Source organism: Epinephelus fuscoguttatus, linkage group LG5 (assembly GCF_011397635.1).
Source record: "Epinephelus fuscoguttatus linkage group LG5, E.fuscoguttatus.final_Chr_v1".
Lineage (NCBI taxonomy): Eukaryota > Metazoa > Chordata > Actinopteri > Perciformes > Serranidae > Epinephelus > Epinephelus fuscoguttatus.
The window spans coordinates 4,910,396-4,928,434 of record NC_064756.1 but is presented as its reverse complement, the minus strand read 5'-3'; the positions used below and the strand labels follow the sequence as shown (position 1 = coordinate 4,928,434).

Below are 18,039 nucleotides of genomic sequence, written 5' to 3'. Positions count from 1 at the left end.
TATACACTGATGGAGCAAACTCTAATACTTAGAGTATGTGAAGCCACATAAATGGTATTGAATGTCACTTACATAGTAGGACAGCTTGAGCCCTCCCATGTCTGCGATGTTCTCCCCCAGCGTCAGACGGCCGTTCACCTACACACACACACACAGAGGAAGCTTCCTTAATGGTGACAGGTCTGAACATCTCCGCCCTGCACTTTGTGCTATTATGTACTTCAAGGGTGTCCTTTAATCTAGGACCTGGCTTGTGATTAAAGACCGATATCTGTATTTTCTCAGTGAGGTTGCTCCCTGCTGATCTTGTCTTCAATAGCCTTAAAAGAAAAGTTTTTTGGGAAATGTGCTTATTTGCTTTCTTGCCAACAGTTGAAGAGTAAGATCAATACGGCTCTCAGATATGAGAGGAGCATCAATCTTCTGAGTTTAAGTTTGGAAAAGAAAGTGAATGAGCAGATTTCCCAACATGTCAAGCTATCACGTTATATCACCTTTGACCCTTCAAAAACATGAAAATACAAATATTCACGGCGGCATATAGCACCATGAATTGTGCACATAAGGACAACGTTGTGCGTAAAAGACAAAGTGAACTTTGAGTTGGTTTGGATCGCAATACATTTTTGACTGTGTTATACAGTGTTGAAGTGTAGTAACAGGAATACGATGAGAATACATAGAAACAGTCGGTAACATCGAGTCAGTAGAGGACCGTACAAGTTTTTTGTATTCTCAACAAACCTTGTTAAACCTCTTCCCTGCCTCACGTGACTGTGGAACTCCAGAGAAGGAAATGGAAACACAAGTCAAAACCGAGACACCTTGCAAACTAAGTGGCCGAGGAACTGTGGTATGTTGAAATGGCCACTACAGTCTGATTCACAAAACATGTTGTGCTAAAAATACTTTGGACACAAACACGCCCACACATCTTACAGCTGAGTGCAGTTTGCCCTTTTTTTTTGCCTGACGGCATTATAAATGTTGCAGAGTATGTACATGTCACCTTTGGGCCAAGAACACAGCAGCAGAGCGACGGCAGAGGGAAAACGAAAACTTTTATCGGAATTTTCAAATGGGAGTTACAGGTCCTGACTGACGAGGTGCAGACGTATTTCCGTCTCAGTTGAAATATCCACTTATGATAATGCCTGGCATAACGATGCCCTCACCTGGTCACCGCCCATGCTGCTCACCAGAAAAATGAAAGCCAACAGAAAGTGCCAAAAATTGCAGTTCCTCTAATGGCCACTTGAGGCTGAAGAAGTCAGTCATCCTCCATAGACCCTGACGTTAGCCTCCACAAACCAGTAGGTGACATCACAGCAGCTATGTCCATTATATTTACAGTTTACAGTGCCTCAAAGATTTCAGTTCAGTTTCACACTACTTACTCCTGTGGCTTTGTGAATTGGACTATTTTTGCTTTATAAATTTGCATTTGCATATAAATGGGCTGATTTGCGCCAAATAAATATATGTAACATAATTTACATATGTGCAAATAGCACAGGAGCACATTTCCCTGGCAGCACGGTTAGGGTTGCATTTTATCGTTTGCGGGTGCTTTGAGAATTACACGGTTTCCTTTAATGCCAAGCAAAAGCTAAGCAATTCTTTCTCGTCCATGAGTGTTTTTGTGGCTGGTAAAGGTGGTAAAATATCACCACACCACAAAAGTCTCAAATTAATCTATTAAAATTGTTATCCAGCAATTTGGTATCGTACTTTTGTTAAAACCTTCCTGCCGTGTTAAATGTTCCTATTTTTCATACTTCACATTTGTAATGCAGGCTCTGTGTTATCTGTCTGCAGGTATCCAGATATTTTTGAAAGCTGATGTTTTCCCTCTGTTTTAGAATAAAAATTCTTTCCACTTGACCTTCATTTTACAAAAACACCAGACACTTGCAGGCATTAGCTCTCTTCCACAGTTTTTACTGGTTATAAAAGGTAGTAAAGTGCACAGAGTACCTTTTTGCAAAACCACAACTGGAGATCTGTTTCCTGTTGATTCCTTTTTGATATACTGGTGGAGAGGCTCACTCAAAGATACGAGTGATGCTCTGGAAATGCAGAAGTTTTCCTTCCTCTCCTCATCAGCAACCACTATCACTGGCCATTCTTGGAACCCATCGGCTGTATTCGGCGTCTGACTTTCGGCAGACGGCGATACAGCCTCTGGGGGCAGACCCCCGATTTTTTGGCATTCCGGTTTGATTTGGGCGGAGGAGGCGAATTTCCGTTTCTGACTTCCATTTATATATAAGTAAATATGCTGAACCATTGCGATGGATTCAGAGTTTGCAGTGATGCCAATTATGTTCCACCTCGTTAGTTCACCGCATGGACCGTTTAACCTGGCAACAACTGCAGCCGGCTCAAATGTGATTGGTCAATATCACGCGGACTACAAACAGCCTACAACCGGAAACCAGGGCTCTTCCGCTCTTCTTCCGGAGGCAAGATCTCCGGGGTTTGCCTACACACTCTACATTCACTGAATGCAGAGTCTGTATATAGAGACTAGTCACTGGCAGACTTTAAAACGCAGATGCTGAGATGGACCAGATCACGCTAGGTGCAGCAATACTAAGTTTAAGAGTAAAGTAATCATTAGACCAAGAAGTGCTAACAAAACGTAAACAGACCACTAGCCCGCCATTTTTGTCATTGTTTCTGAAGACTGCCCATTACACAAAATAGATGAGATGATGTCATCGCTTCCCAAACGCTCCACTTAACACGTCCACACAGATACACAGGAACCAGAGTTTCGAAAAATCTGCTCCTTAGAAAGTGTTTTTATTGATCTAAAACTGTGTGTGTGTCCATAATGTAAAGGAAATGTCCACTTTCAAAAATGTATACATGCACACAGACTGTGAGATAACCCTGATGACATCACTACAACATCATCAAGGTTATTTTCTCAGACCTGACAAAGGTCCTCTGAGGCCCCTGAAGACTTTATACAACTGCTCTTACAGGCTGAACGGTGCTCCTAAGTAAACTTAAAATTATATGTTACACTGGCAGAGTTCTCCTTTAAGGGAACACACATGTAATTATGTTTGTCTATCTGTAACCAGAACAAAATGCTGCAAAAGTCTTCCACAGATACCCAGAGCAGTGATGTGAGCAGAAATAATAATAAATCAAGCTGCACCATGTTAACGGACACTGACTTGATGACATATGGTTTTCTATATAAAGATAATATCAGTCCAGAATATCAGCTGACATATATATCTATGTACTGCTATAATAAAAATGGCCATATAAGACAAGATGAGCCTTTATTGATCCCCAGCAGGGATATTCAGTCATGGCAAGGACAGAAACTGTATAGGGAGTATAGGAAGTAACAAAATAAATAAAATAAAATAAAATAAAATAAAATTAGATAAAATAAAATAAAATTAAATTAAATTAAATAAGATAAAATAAAATAAAATAAGTAAGGAGTGGATGGACAAAAATAAAAATTGAATTAAAAATCAAAACTATATGAGAGCATTTGAAGACAAAATGTCCTGGTAAAGTGATTAATGTGATCAACAGCAACAAAGTCAACATCATAAAAGCTGTATGCGTATGTGCGGTATGTGTGTGTGCGTGCAGACCCACCCTCTGGTTATAAACAGTGAAGTTATCGTAGAGCTTGACGATACATTCGGCCTTCTTCTGGAACTTCCTGTAGGACTCCTCCGTCCACCACTGTTTGAGGTTGCCGTGGCGGTCGTACTGGCCCCCTAGGGACATGAACCATTGCATCACTAAGATGAAGGGCAAAAGGGCAGGGGGGGCGCAGTGTTAGCATGGAGACGACACAACCTGCAACTTTCCTTCACAGTCCAAAAAGCGGCCCAGCACGTCATCTTTGTAGCTTTTTTTATTGCTGCGGGAGTCAAAACATCAGGAGGCAAAGTGTTGTTGAGTTGACCTTGGCTGATGTCTCCAGTTCAAGAGCCAACTGAACTGCTTTTGCAGCCAAATACATTTGTAGAATGACTGTCTGCCAAAGAGGCTGGTGGAGCACAAACCAACAAAGGCAGTCACAAACAAAGTTATTCCAGTATTTGGCAGGTGGCTGGCAGAAATTTCGCAGCCTTATTATAGTCGTCTGATGCATCTTAAAGGGCAGCACTTTGACTGGAAATGAAAGTTAGAGATTGTGGTTCAAAACAGTCTTTCCTGTACAGCTGTGGGCATCTGACAAATTTCATACAATTACACAAATCATCAGGGACTCTCGCTTTTTCTGTGAAACAGAATGCAACAGTGGGAATGCCACTCAAAATGGTGAGACTGTGGGTGAGCATTGCTGTAATGGATTATAAGTGAAGAGACTGTAGTTCTTACCCCAGTCATCATATCCATGTGTTAGTTCGTGGCCGATGATTGCTCCTATGCCCCCATAGTTCAGAGACCTGGCAGCAGGAAGGAGAAATATGGAGCATTACACAAAACTTCCCTGGTCTCCACAGGTGCTTAAAAGTCTTGAATTGCCTCCACTTATATCAAGGCTTGACCTTTGGAAAGGAACATTGAATTCATAAGTAAAGGGAAATGGACTCGCACTTCTACAGCACAGAGTCTTCCGACCACTCAAAGTGCTTTTACTCAATATGCTACATTCACCCATTCACACACACATTCACACACTGGAGGCTGAGGCTGTTATACAAGGTGCCACCTGCTACTCTGTCAAACATTCACATGCACTCACACACCAGCAATCTGGGGTTCAGTATCTTGCCCGAGGATACTTCGACATGTGGACCGGAGGAGCCGGGGACTGGTCGTCTGATTAGTGGTCAACCTGCGCTACCTCGTCTACAGCCACAGCAATAAAACACACCTTTGATCAATTAAATTCACTGTGGAATTGTGCCAACACATTCTCTCTCAGACCTTGTCACATGTCCACGTTTGGTCATGGACTCTCCACGTCCACATATGACGTCCAAGGTACCCTGGGTGTGTTGGTTGTTGACATTCTGGGACGCCGTGTCAACTTCAGCCTGTCTGTTTTCAAAATACACTTCTGTTTTCACAGGAAATGTACAGTTTGCATACAGGCTCTTTCAAAATAAAAGCACTACATCGGTACAACACCGCAAAATGATGTTGTTTTCCTTCAACAACACATGCACACGGTTGGGTTTAGGAAAAAAGAACAGGGTTTGGCTTCACAGTCTTACAGGAAGTAAACACCCATCCACCACCACTCCTGCCCGCCCCTGCTCAGACTGCTGCCTCCCTAACTTTTGTTGTCCCGCCGTGTTTCCCCCTCATGCCACAGGCATTATTCATTATTTCTTTTAATGTAAAAACTGTTTTTTTTTTTGTTGTTTTTTTTTAAAATCAGGTTGGGTTTGGACACAAACTGTTAATGTTCGTGTAGGGTCGGCCTGATCAGAGCTCGAAAGAGAAGTTTGAATTCGGGGAAAGTGTTTTACTTTATTTATACTTGTGCAGTGGTGTGTCTGTGTCACTCTGTAGTTACACCTCCAAAACACTAGTTGGTGGTTTCTGTGAAGTGCTGTAAAGTTTAATTGATTTAAAACACACATTAAACACACATTAAACATGGCTTAATAGAGACAGTTTCAAACACAAGTACACAAATCAGCTTCACTATAACTCGCAGCATTCACAGACAAACACTTGTCTTTATCTGGACACATTTTCCCCACAAATACAACATGCTAACGTTATTAGCACAAGCCTATGGCATTTTACATTGTATAAATTAGCCTAGCAACTAGCAGAGTTTTCCTCTACTCACATGAAGCCAGGGACAACAGCAACATTTAACAAAGGTAACGTTACAAAATTCAGCTCCATTACAACTCATAAGGTTCACTGACAAAACAACTGTCTTATACTGAACAAGTTTTCCAAACGAATACAACATGCTAACGTTATTAGCACAAGCCTATGGCATTTTACATTGTATAAATTAGCCTAGCGATGAGCACAGATTTCCTCTGCTCATATGAAGCCAGGATAAATCACACACAAGACTTAAAATGATATTTTTGTGGAGGCTTTATTGTCTTCATAATTTATTGTTTCTTATCTGTGAAATTAAAGTAAATCAAAGCTTTGTTTCCACTGAGGGAAATGGTTTCAGCTTACAGAGACAGACAGGAGGTCTGCGTCACTGCGATGCAGATGTATAAATCCTGCTTTAGTGCAAACAGGCTAAATAAAATGTGGATTCTGATTACCCTAAATCAATTACAGCATTACATTAGACCTCCTGGCAGAGTGCCACAGACTCCTGAGGGTCCCGAACCCCATTTTGAGAATCACTTTTTCAGAACGTATGCATTTTGACTGATACTATGAGTCTCACTACAGACAGCTCTCTCTCTTGTTTTTCATCCCTTTGTCCTCATCGCTAATTCTGCTCAGCCAAACCAGAGAAAATGCAAGTTGCACTTGGGATCTAATTTTGGATCCATGTGTCTCAGTACTGAATGGAAAGAAGCTCAATGCCGCATTTTTCTGTTCACACTGATTAGAAAACATCAGATATCTGTTCTACATGTGTGGGGACCTTTCAGCTGCAGTGTGAACATAACTCTTAACTTCTCAAGGTGTGGACACAGAAACACAGCCCTCCTGTAACACGTCCCAGACTTGTGTGAGCACCCACTGGCTCACACCCTGCACGTGCCCCCTGCTTCCAGAAAGCAGCGGGTGGCTCCACCTCCCCTTGACCCTGGGCCGGGCTGGAGAGCTGTCTTTGTGCCACATGCAGATATAGAGAGCGATGAGAGGGCAGACTCGGGGCTATTCACATGGCTACGTCTGAAAATGACTTTCTGACAGCTAGTCGATACGCTGCCTCACACCGGGCCCGACTCCCCCGCTAAACTAACTGGCTGATTGAAGCTTCATTATACTCGACGTGGTGGTGGAGAGCCGTGTGTGTGTGTGTGTTTGTGTGTGTGTGTGTGTGTGTGTGTGTGTGTGTGTGTGTGTGTGGGAGTGTGAGAGCGAGAGTTTATGGGAGGTTAGGGCTGCTGCAGTAATAATTTCAAGGGGACAGGCAGACACACACACACACACACACACACACACACACACACACACAGACTTTACTACATCATTAATTAATATTGATTAGCATGCATGGCAGCAGGTAGAGGAAGTAGTGGTGATCACCTCTAATGAAGACATAGAAGTGTTAGCTAATGTTGGGTACACAAACTGCTAATTGAGGGGTGTTAGTGTGTGTGTGTGTGTGTGTGTGTGTGTGGTGAGTCAGGGGAGCTGATATGAATGCAGGAGGTGCAGCTATTTGGACTGTTGTATGTACTGGCTTAGAATAATGCTGAATACTGGCAGCAGCAGGTTTGCTCCTTGGTGAATAGCTTTGGTTAACAAAGGGTTTGTTGAGAGGGAAAATAGATGTCTACCTGCACATTCCTCAGAGCTGCACTGCACTAGTTTCTCACTGACCATTTCCCAAATTGGTGTGGGTGATTTCCCAGAATCCAGGCAGCCACTGGGTTTTAATTCATGCCAGTATTGTATGTTAATCAACTCACAATCAGCTGAAACCTACTTAGGACAGGTAATACATCACTTTATTTTTATGATAACTGTTAGATAAGAACCTATCTGATAACAATATATGATAGGAACCTATTTAAAAGCTGTATTGTTGGTGCGTTCATGGACACTCCTAAACCTGAGTTAGCTGCCATAGTGTTCAATGTCCATGACTGCACATTGTCTGCTTGATTTATTTATTTTTTTCCATGGCATATCTGTGGAAACACTTTTAAAGCAGTTGCATCACCTCATGTTAATAACATAATGTACCCAAGTGTCAATGCATTTTTGTGCTGTGCTGAAAGAATGAATGCATTACATTACATTCTAATGACTAAAATGTCATGTTAAAATCATGTGTTCAAAGAAGTCTTTTAATCTGTACGCCCTGTTTTCTTTTTCTTGTATCTTTTTTTGTGTTTGTTTTGTTTTTTCGTTTGTTTTTTGTGCTTTGTTGTATCATAGGTAGGTTTGGTGGATTGGTCCAACACACACAGAACTTTCACCCAGGAGCCCGGTGTCTGCTTCCCACATGAATGTAGAACCAAATCACGTGCTTTTGTTGCACAAGGACTTAAAGATAAATGTGAGGTGTTTAACCAACGTTGTGAGTTTGTTTTGAAAAAGACTGGATGCATCTAACGAGCAGAAACTGTACAACGGAAGTGTAATTTGAAAAGACACAAGACATATAACAGGCATAAACTGGCATGCTGTCCCAGAACATTGACAACAAACGCAGAAGGATACCCAGTGTGTCATATATAGACGTGAAATTTCACTGAACGAGCAGCAACATGGGCCGAGATGGGAGGTGGGAGTGAGAATGTCAAGTGCTACGAGCTGGAACTGAATATCTGGTCAGATTTGTAATCATCAAGGCCACATTTAATACAAAGTTTGCTGTTTTTGTTAAATTATTTATTTATCTATTATAGTGTGAAAATGTGTGTTAATATTCCCAAAATTAAGGCATGGAAGCAAATAATACCCACAATGATTTAGATCTTAGTAGCAAACTTATTTTGAAATTTTATCACTACTGAGTACTGTGTAAGATTTAGGTGGCATCTAGTGGTGAATTGCAGATTGCAACCAGCTAAAACTTCCCCTGGTTAGAATTCCTTCAGCAACACATGCTAATGTGTGGTCACCTTTTTTCTCTGATAACTTAAGATCCAGGGGCTGGGTGCACAACACAGCTTAGGTTAAGATTTTCCTTACAGCCCGACTTAAGGATTCCTCAAATTAAAATCGGTTGCACAAAACACCCTTGAGTCTTCTCAAGGTTTCCTTAAAATGTTCACTTAAGTATGTATGGTTTTCTCCTTCTCATGGTCTTATACTTAAGGAATCCCTCAACTGTTGCAGGGAAGACCTTAGCAACCAAAGCAACGTAAAAAACAAAAAAAACAAATTAAGGTACCTCTGACTCTATCTTAACTGCAACATGACCGAGTTAATGGTGATAAATAAAAAACCACTAACACACCCTGAGAAGAGTGTTCTGCGACCAGGAGAACCCAACATATACACTTTTGATTTTACGCCATAGATTTGACTGAATTCTTTTTTGTTGCTTCTTCCTACAATAGTTTTCTGTTTTCTGGTATTTGGGGAATAAATTAACTTTGAAGTGTGATTGTATTCTCCAGAAGTAAAATCTTTTCCTCTTCTGACCAATATGGTTTTCTTGTCTGCTTTTTTGTCTGCCATTTTTTCACAATCTAAATATGAGACAACTCTGTGAGACGCTAACACGCATCACAAGTGTGAGTCCAAGCAAACAAACAATCTCAATGGAAACTTTTATCGATGTAAAATCTCTGTCAAGGCAATAAGTGAGTTAAAGTTTCTCCTAAACTAAGGAAACCTTTTAAGAGATTCTGTGCAACTGTGTAAATCTCTCAGCTAAGGAGAAATTAAGCCTTAAAGGGAAATTTCAGTTTATTTCAACCTGTCTCCTATCATCCTAAATTTGTTTCAAGTGACTAGTGACATAAAAATAATAGTTAGCATGTTAGCTGTTAGCCTAGATACAGACCTGTTAAAACGTAAGTGAACGGGCAACCTTCAAGTGCAAAGTTAGTCCACTAAACAAGCTTTTTTTCCACAAAGACCGCCTCATATCGTTAGGATAAATGTCAGAGAACATATAGAAAACGACATGTAAATGTGTTGTCTTACCTTACCGGTGTGCTGCCATGTTTGTTTACCATTTAGCTCTCCTTTCCAAAGTGCGGCCAAAATATCGCGAGAACAAGCAGCGATCTCATACCGTGCCTGAACAAGCAGCAACAGCTGGAAGGCAGAACCGGACAGGAGCCTGAAAAGTTCATTCATTTATTTTATGAAAGATTTATAGAATAATGGCTGACTTTTTGCCAGACTTCGACTTTGTGGAGGAGGAATTTGATTTTGCAGAGTCTGATGGCCGCCCTTATTTATTTGAGCCAGAATACACTGACGAAGAGCTTCGTGAAATTGAAGAATGGAGGAGAGAGAGAGAGAGGCGCAACAGGTAGAGGACGAGAGAGGAGGAATGGCTGCTGCAAGGCTGCGTAGCTCTGGAGATTGGTGGTGTACCTGTGAATGCTGTGCCCCAGTGCCCACAGAAGAGGAATGCCTCTGTTGCAAGGAATGGGACCGGTTGCAGCCTTATTTTCAAGGTCTGGATGTGACCGAGGACGAGACACCTCCACCTGGAGTAGTATCCAGCTGGGCTTTATCTAGAGCTCGTGAGATTTCAGCCACACTTTGGAAAGCAGAGCTAAATGGTAAACAAACATGGCAGCACACCAGTAAGGTAAGACAACACGTTTACATGTGGTTTTCTATATGTTCTCTGACATTTATCCTAACGATATGAGGCGGTCTTTGTGGAAAAAAAGCTTGTTTAGTGGACTAACTTTGCACTTGAAGGTTGCCCGTTCACTTACGTTTTAACAGGTCTGATGCTACTATGCGCCCCGGCTGTATCTAGGCTAACGGCTAACATGCTAACTATTATTTTTATGTCACTAGTCACTTGAAACAAATTTAGGACGATAGGAGACAGGTTGAAAAAAAAACAAAATTTCCCTTTAAATGTCATACTTCAGGAAAAAACTTAAGGTGTTTTTGTGCAGCTGGTCCCAGATGTTCAGGAGGTTTTCACCAGAAGCTGAATTATCCACAGAGGTGTCTTCCTCCTCAAAACAAACAGACCAGGTGATTTAAACTGGTAAAAACACTATACCTATGCAAAAACACAAATGTCCCTATGTTGAGCCAGTGTTTGGTTTGTCCATTCTGGGCTACTGTAGAAACATGGCAGTGCAACAAGGCAATCTCTGTAGAGGAGGACCTGCTCCCTGTGTAAATATAAACAGCTCATACTAAGGTAACGAAAACACAACGATTCTTATTTTCAGGTGATTATACACTAAAGAAAACATACTTATTACTGTATATGATATTATATTTCTGCATATAGATCCCCCTAAATCCTGCACACTGGACCTTTAAAGTTCAGTTCAGACACATCAGCGACACCAGGGATCAGCAGTCGAGCCTGGGTATCTGTGATATTTCACCGCAGCAAATTCAGCTGTATTTAAATTTCAAAATAAAGGATGCAGCAGTGATTACATCTCAAAATGAGGCTGATAAGATTCAAATGATCATGGCGATTACTTGCTTCCACACTGGGTACTGTTCTGCTTTCACTGTAGACACTCAGTGCTCGTATAAAAACATGTCATCCCAGAATTTTTCATAACTTTGGATTTCAGAGCTTCACGGTGGAACGATTTAAATGTTAATTCCAAAGCTTTCCCACCATGACGAGTGTAAAGCTGTGGAAATACTTGGTGCTAGTTTGGCACAGAGATGATAGATTTTAAAAGATACCGTACATTGTGACAAAATGCTGCACCGCCTCTCAGCAGAATGTTCACCTAAAGGAGAAATCATTTGTGTTGTGATTTTAAAGCGTGACTAATTTCATGTTGTGAATAGTTTTGTCCAATAACGCTGCGACTCTTCATCAATTTCTCATCACAGAGAGCTTCCTGAGACAAACAGAACAGACAGGGAGGATATCTACTTTCATGCACCATCAAATTACTCGATGGACTCAAATTTAGGGAGGCGACCTCTCAATGACACCTGTTCCATTAGCAGGACCTTGTTCGGTAATTGAGCTCTTGGTGGGTAGTTAAATTGGTTTAATCAGCTGTGTTGGGACTTGAGGGGAGCAGAGGCTGGCCAGACTAGCGTAGCCTGTAATGACCTTTGTTGTTGTGGCCGTGGTGATGTTGTTGCCTCCCTGTGGACGGCAGGAACAGGAGGAGGGATACTTACTGTGGGAACTCAGGGTTGTAGAGGGTGGGCTGAAGGATGCCGGCGGGAAACACTGGAGGACAGATGAAGAAACAATATGAGGGACGTGGAAACGTCCAGATATGAATATCACACACTCTGGTTTCATTATAAGAAGGAACAATTTAAAAGAAAAGTTTTTTTTTATTATTAAAGTCAGCACATTGATACGGTCTCCTTTAGAGGGAAGAGACAGGAGGAAATGAGAATCTGATGCCTTAAAGCTGAACTCGCCAGGATGATGATGTAAAATAGTTACAGCAGCTGCCTCAGAGGACGGTGACAGAAAGTCTCTCTAGTGTTTTACATACAGAGATGTCTGTTGGTATGCCACAAGTTGGGAGAAGCAGGCGGGTGGAGCAAGTTTTTTTTGCTTGTAATAAGAAAAAAAAACTTGCTCCACTGACAGATTTTTCTACTTATTTCAAGTGAAAATTTACTTGAAACAAGTGAAAATTGCCTAAAAACAAGTAACTTTTTAGGTGATGAGTCTTATTTTAAGTGTAATGAGATTTTTTTGACTAGAAATGAGACATTTTGACTAGAAATAAGACAAATATTCTTGGTAAGATTTTGAGTTTTTGCAGTGATACAGAGGCTACGCAGCACACTGGCGTGAACGTGGGCAGCACCTAAATGGTTTGTAGCCACCTAAAGAAAATCTTTGGTTTAAGTGTACGCTATATCTAGAATATTTGTCCAGCTTCACCGAAATGTCTGAAGCTGTTATATCTCTCTCTTCAAAGCCAGACTCCATTGAGAAAAACAATGATTTAACACGGCTGAACACAGGAGCTGCTGGTCTACTGTCAGTTGGTTAGCTTGTGTTATTGTGTGACTTTGGTGTTTAAAAAGGTTTAGTTTGGATCCACCAAAGTCACACAATAACACACACTAACTGATGGAGGCAGCCATAGACCAGCAGCTCCTGTGTTGAGCAGTGTTAAATCACTTATTTTCTCAATGGAGTCTGGTGGATTTGATGAGAGGTCTGTCTGCAGCTACATGAAACAAAGAAAACAAAGCATTGTGGAGTGTCGTTCCTGTGGGCTACAGCAACACTAAACCCCTGAGCTTGCCTGAGAAGGACTAAATGCACAAAGCTGCTATTTTGAAATATCCCATGGAGAGAGACTCTCACTGCAGCCTGTTCTATTTTGTTGTGAAAATGTGGGCGTGCAGCCTCGTTCTGTGGACGATAAACCAGGTGCAGACTTCCATCTGTGTCACCGCTGATGAGGAAATACAGCGAGTGCTGGACGGAGCAGTGAGTGACAACAACCCCGCCCACATTTAAGAGGACTGTCTGAACACACCGAGGGTCTAGGTACCATGTCTGAAGGCTTACTGCTGGTTCCAGAGGTGCTGGACTGAAAGAGTTTGGTGGAAACAGAGCTATACTCTCAAACAACGCACACTTAAACTGATATTGATATTTTTAGGTGGCAAAAATACATTTTGCTGCTGACCCTCGTCCTCAACAGTACATCGCTTATCTTCCATGTCAGACTCCAGCCTGCTTCTCTAAAATGGGGCCATGCCAACCACCATCTACAGTCTGTAACACACTGACTATAGCTAAGTACCTCATACAGCCCCACTTTAAAAGGTCCAAACTATCCCTGTAACCTCGTCCACACCATCATACAATCTAAAGAAGACATTTAGTTTATTTAAATCATCACTATGATCATACACAGTTTATCATCACTGAACAAATTTGCGTAAACGTAAATATCTGTATGGGTTGGACTGTTGTTTGAACAAAGTGAGCCATTTTAAATCATTGCTCTGCACTCTGGGAACATGTGATGGATATTTTAGCCACGATCGCAGTGGAATAATAATGTTAGTTAGTTCATTGTGAGTCTCGACCAATAAGTAGTGGACCATCTATGATTTTGTGCATTTTGACATTCGTGGTCCACAGAGGATGGATCCTAATGATGAAATATACTGGTACAGACAGTTCACTTCCTCTGAGGATGAATTATGAATCCTGATAACTGGTGATCAGCTGACTTTTGCCCAGGAGATCTATCTGCAGCACTAATGCTATTCCCATCAGCCTCAGCTGTACTTTGTATTTAGTGTTCATTAGCAAATATAAGCTCTGATGTTTAAGTGTGTTGTCTTTATGTGCACGTAGGTATTCAAGACAAATCACCTCTGTGCCTGCGGCCTGACAGAGCTGCTCACATGGCTGTAGACTGTTTATTTGATTAGTCTATAAAATGTATAAAATATGAACAATCTCCAAAATAATTACCAGTTACCTGGCAATCAAATAAACTGCAGCCATAAATGTATCATGGCTAACATGTATGTTCCCAGGATTTAAAGAGGTATTTCACTGCTGGAAAGATGGTGTTTTAGTAAAACCAGGACGTCTATGCTGTAAAAGACACAGATACTTTTAAAATTGGTGCGACAGAACCAGAGAAAAAAGAAAAAGGACACTTGTGCTCAAGACGGAGAAAATCTCCAACAATTCTGCACAAACTCTGACACAAACTAGACCGTTCGTAAATTCGGAGTGCTGCCTGAATGGTCTGTGTACTTCGCAGCCATTCGTTTTTCGTTGCAAAATAACAAATTGAAACACGGAAAACCAACCATTACCCGTTTTTTGTTTTGAAATTACCAGACGAAAAAGGAAAAAAACGATCCGTCTCCCGTTTTTTATTTGATAATAAAGAAAAGAAAAACGGAAAACGAATTGAATCGTTATCCATTATCCGATTTAATTTGGGAATTTAAAAAAACCCTGTGGGAAACTCCTCTCTCTATTTTTTTTTTTTTTTAAAGATTTTTTTTGGGCATTTTGCCTTTAATGGACAGGACAGGTAAGCGTGAAAGGGAGGAGAGAGAGAAGGGGGGGATGACATGCAGCAGAGGGCCACAGGCTGGATTCAAACCCGGGCCACTGCGGCAACAGCCTTGTACATGGGGCGCCTGCTCTGCCACTAAGCCACCGACGCCCCTCCTCTCTCTATTTTTTGTTCGTTTCTTCTCTGTGACCAGTAAGTTGCATTCATGTGGTGTCGGAATAATTGGAAAAATGATTTGAAAATGAAAATACACATGAACGCCCGCTCATGTCGGAAAAACAACTTGGAGATCATTTTGGAACAGGAGTTGCCAACTTGACTGAAATTGACGTCATCTTCACAGAAAACTGGTGGACGAAAAGGAACGTTTGGCCCATGGTAATGAAACTTTTTATTAATTCACGTATTGTATATCATTTTTTGTGGACATATAATGTGTAATGTGGTGTGCCGTTCGTTCATGTAGAGTGACCTAGATTAGTTAGAAAAGTTATTTATTAGCGTAGCATGTCAGATAAAGCAATATTCTAGTAGGAAATGTACATGCTCTGTATGTACATTTCATAGACCACATGAATGCAGCTTGCTGGTCACAGAGAAGAAACGAACAATAAATAGAGAAAGGAGTTTCCCACAGGGTTTTTTTAAATTCCCAAATTAAATCGGATAATGGATAATGATTCGTTTTCCGTTTTTCTTTTCTTTATTATCAAATAAAAAACAGGAGACGGATTGTTTTTTTGTCCTTTTTCGTTTGGTCATTTCAAAACAAAAAACAGGTAATGGCTGATTTTCCGTGTTTCAATTTGTTATTTCGAAACGAAAAATGAATGGCTGCGAAGTACACAGACCCTGAATGTAGCGTTGGGTTATCCAGAGCAGCGCACTCTGGACACTCTGTCTGTGGAGACGGAGCAGCAGAGCGCCGAGCGGAGTGAATGTGTGATTAACTTAACCGTTGGTTCATTCATGTAGAAATATAACGCTGCGTTTCTTCCACCAACAGGGCTCTCATTTTAGTGTAGAGCGTCAGACTGAATTTACCAACGCACCATGTCAGGTCACTCACTCTCCGGGACCGCCAGTGTTACTTGAATAAGTAAACACTGACCAACGGGACCAGACTGGCCGACCCGTATGCTCTCACTCAGTGGATGGATGATGTCACAGGAAGCCAGTCTTACAAAGGAGGACCACACTGGTTTGTTTTGCTATGGAAGCTAACGTTAGCTAATGTGCTAAAAAGTTAGCGTTCCAGAGAAATCCAATCTTCCTCTTAATCCCTCCCCAGTTTCTGATGAGGTGGACATGATAACCCTTAATACACATAACCTTATTCATCCCTACAACAGGAAATACTTTGGAGCCATGACGCCTTCTATTCTGGCTCCAATAACACAACAAGACAAACACATTTTAACAGCCTACAGCCCTGTGCGGGACAGGTGGGTTGTGACAAACTGACGTCAGTGTGATGCCAGCACTAAAAGGGTCTGTACTCTTTGTGTCTGCGGCGGTGGCATTGGGAAAACGAAAATGCTGACAAACAGCCTGTAGTAGGAGCAACAGTCTGACAGCCAGCCACATGTTTTGCATCAATTTGCGTCATCTGGCAGAGTTTCGCTGAGGGAGAGGAGGGATCTCTGGACACTGGTTAGATGCTGGTTAGTGATACACACTTCATTTACACATACCGCCCACACTGAGTTGATACAAATCTGGTCAGAAATCAGCAAAGTGTCCCTTTAACATTATACGTCTCAGTGAATTCAGTCACTTAATGAGTGTGAGCCAGAGCTGCCCGTGAAGAGAGAAAATCCAACATGTTGGGGAGCTACTTTTAATTAAACCTCTGTCCTTGTCTATTTATCTTCAAACACAACCTGATTCCAGACGTGAAATAAAAGGAAGCCAAAGAGATGAAGGCAAAACTTAAGTGGGCAATATTAATTTGATATGAAAAAAAAAAAGAGCGTATGAAAATGAATACAGAGCCGAGGAGTGAAGTGGCCGGGTTAAGTGAGAGAAATTACGTGAGCGGGTTAAAAAAAAAAAAAAGACCCACGGGGGTGTGATGACTGTGTTTGTCTCAGTCCTCCTGTCCTCCAGCATCAGCTCGCGAGCACACCATTGATTTTTCTGCGAGAGATTTAATCCAGCAGGCAGGCAGACACAGACAGCGGGGCCGATCATGGGAGAAGACGAGGAGAGGAGGGGAGGAAGGAAAGGAGGGAGGGAGGGAGGGAGGGATGACAGCGCAAGGCCAGATTTGTTAAAACTCAGGACGGTGTTACTGCTTGTTTTTCCTCCAGGGGGGTATTAAGTATGTGAGGTGGAGATCGAAGTGGAAAGTGAGCGATGAGAAGGAATATGATATGAGGAGGTGGACGCTTTTTTTTCTCCTGAGCGGCTGACATGTTTGACTCGTCACAAACAGGTGGCAACATGGTGTAATTGCGTGTAACTAATGCACGGTCAATGTCGTGGTGCAGAATGGCAATGGGGGAAGGACTGTGTGTGTGTGTGTGTGTGTGTGGAGACAAATGGCCGAGACACCACGAATATCAGTATGTACAATGAAGAGTCACGCACTCACCCATTTGGTTCTTGTTAGGGAGGTAGTAGGCATTAAGGGCCTGAGGTGGGAGAAGCCACCTGAGGAGAAAAACAGTGTCAAACAAACAAGGTTTTAAAGATGGGATCCCTCACACACACACACACACACACACACACACTCAAATCACCAATCTACCTACTTGAAAAACACCTCAGACCTGAACAGAATCCTAAGCACCTCGGCCTATCTCGCTCTTTAAACCCCCTGGTGAGAAATATTCAGTGTGTGCGGTCCCACGGCCAAAGTTCCTCTCTGCATATGAAACCACGGACACTTCCTTTATGGTAATCCACTTAAAGCCAGACCAATCGATTGGCACAAAATCCCCCAAATGACTAACTCTGAAAGTGTGAGATGCCCTTGTTCTGGGAGTGGAAGACTGATGGCTCTGCATTGACTGTGGAGCGATGGAGGGGAGACAAACAGAGGAGGAGGAGGAGGAGTTCTTTCTTTCTATCCTAGCGACAAGACAGAGTGAGTGATGAAAGGTTCACTTCTTGGTGATAAAGGAGGGGTGTGTGATTTAACTCTTGAGGCCGTTGAGTGTGGGCTAATGATACAGTTGTATTCGGCACCTTGGAATACTAATGCGACTGTAATGTCTTGTCATAGCAGAGAGGCACTCAATCCAGCCGTACAGCGCTGTGTTTT

The 18,039-nt window shown here is 41.9% G+C and overlaps 1 protein-coding gene across 1 annotated transcript in view; it reads right to left on the bottom strand.

Moving 5' to 3' along the window:
- Nucleotides 1-18,039, bottom strand: part of LOC125889154 (endothelin-converting enzyme-like 1) — an 82,270-nt gene that overhangs the window by 3,723 nt on the left and 60,508 nt on the right. Inside the window, exons 11-15 of the mRNA XM_049576905.1 lie at nt 17,368-17,426; nt 11,923-11,974; nt 4,369-4,436; nt 3,634-3,758; nt 73-138 (exon numbers count right to left, since the gene is read on the bottom strand). Coding sequence (XP_049432862.1) covers nt 73-138; nt 3,634-3,758; nt 4,369-4,436; nt 11,923-11,974; nt 17,368-17,426 — 370 coding nt within the window. The remainder of the gene's footprint in view (nt 1-72; nt 139-3,633; nt 3,759-4,368; nt 4,437-11,922; nt 11,975-17,367; nt 17,427-18,039) is intronic.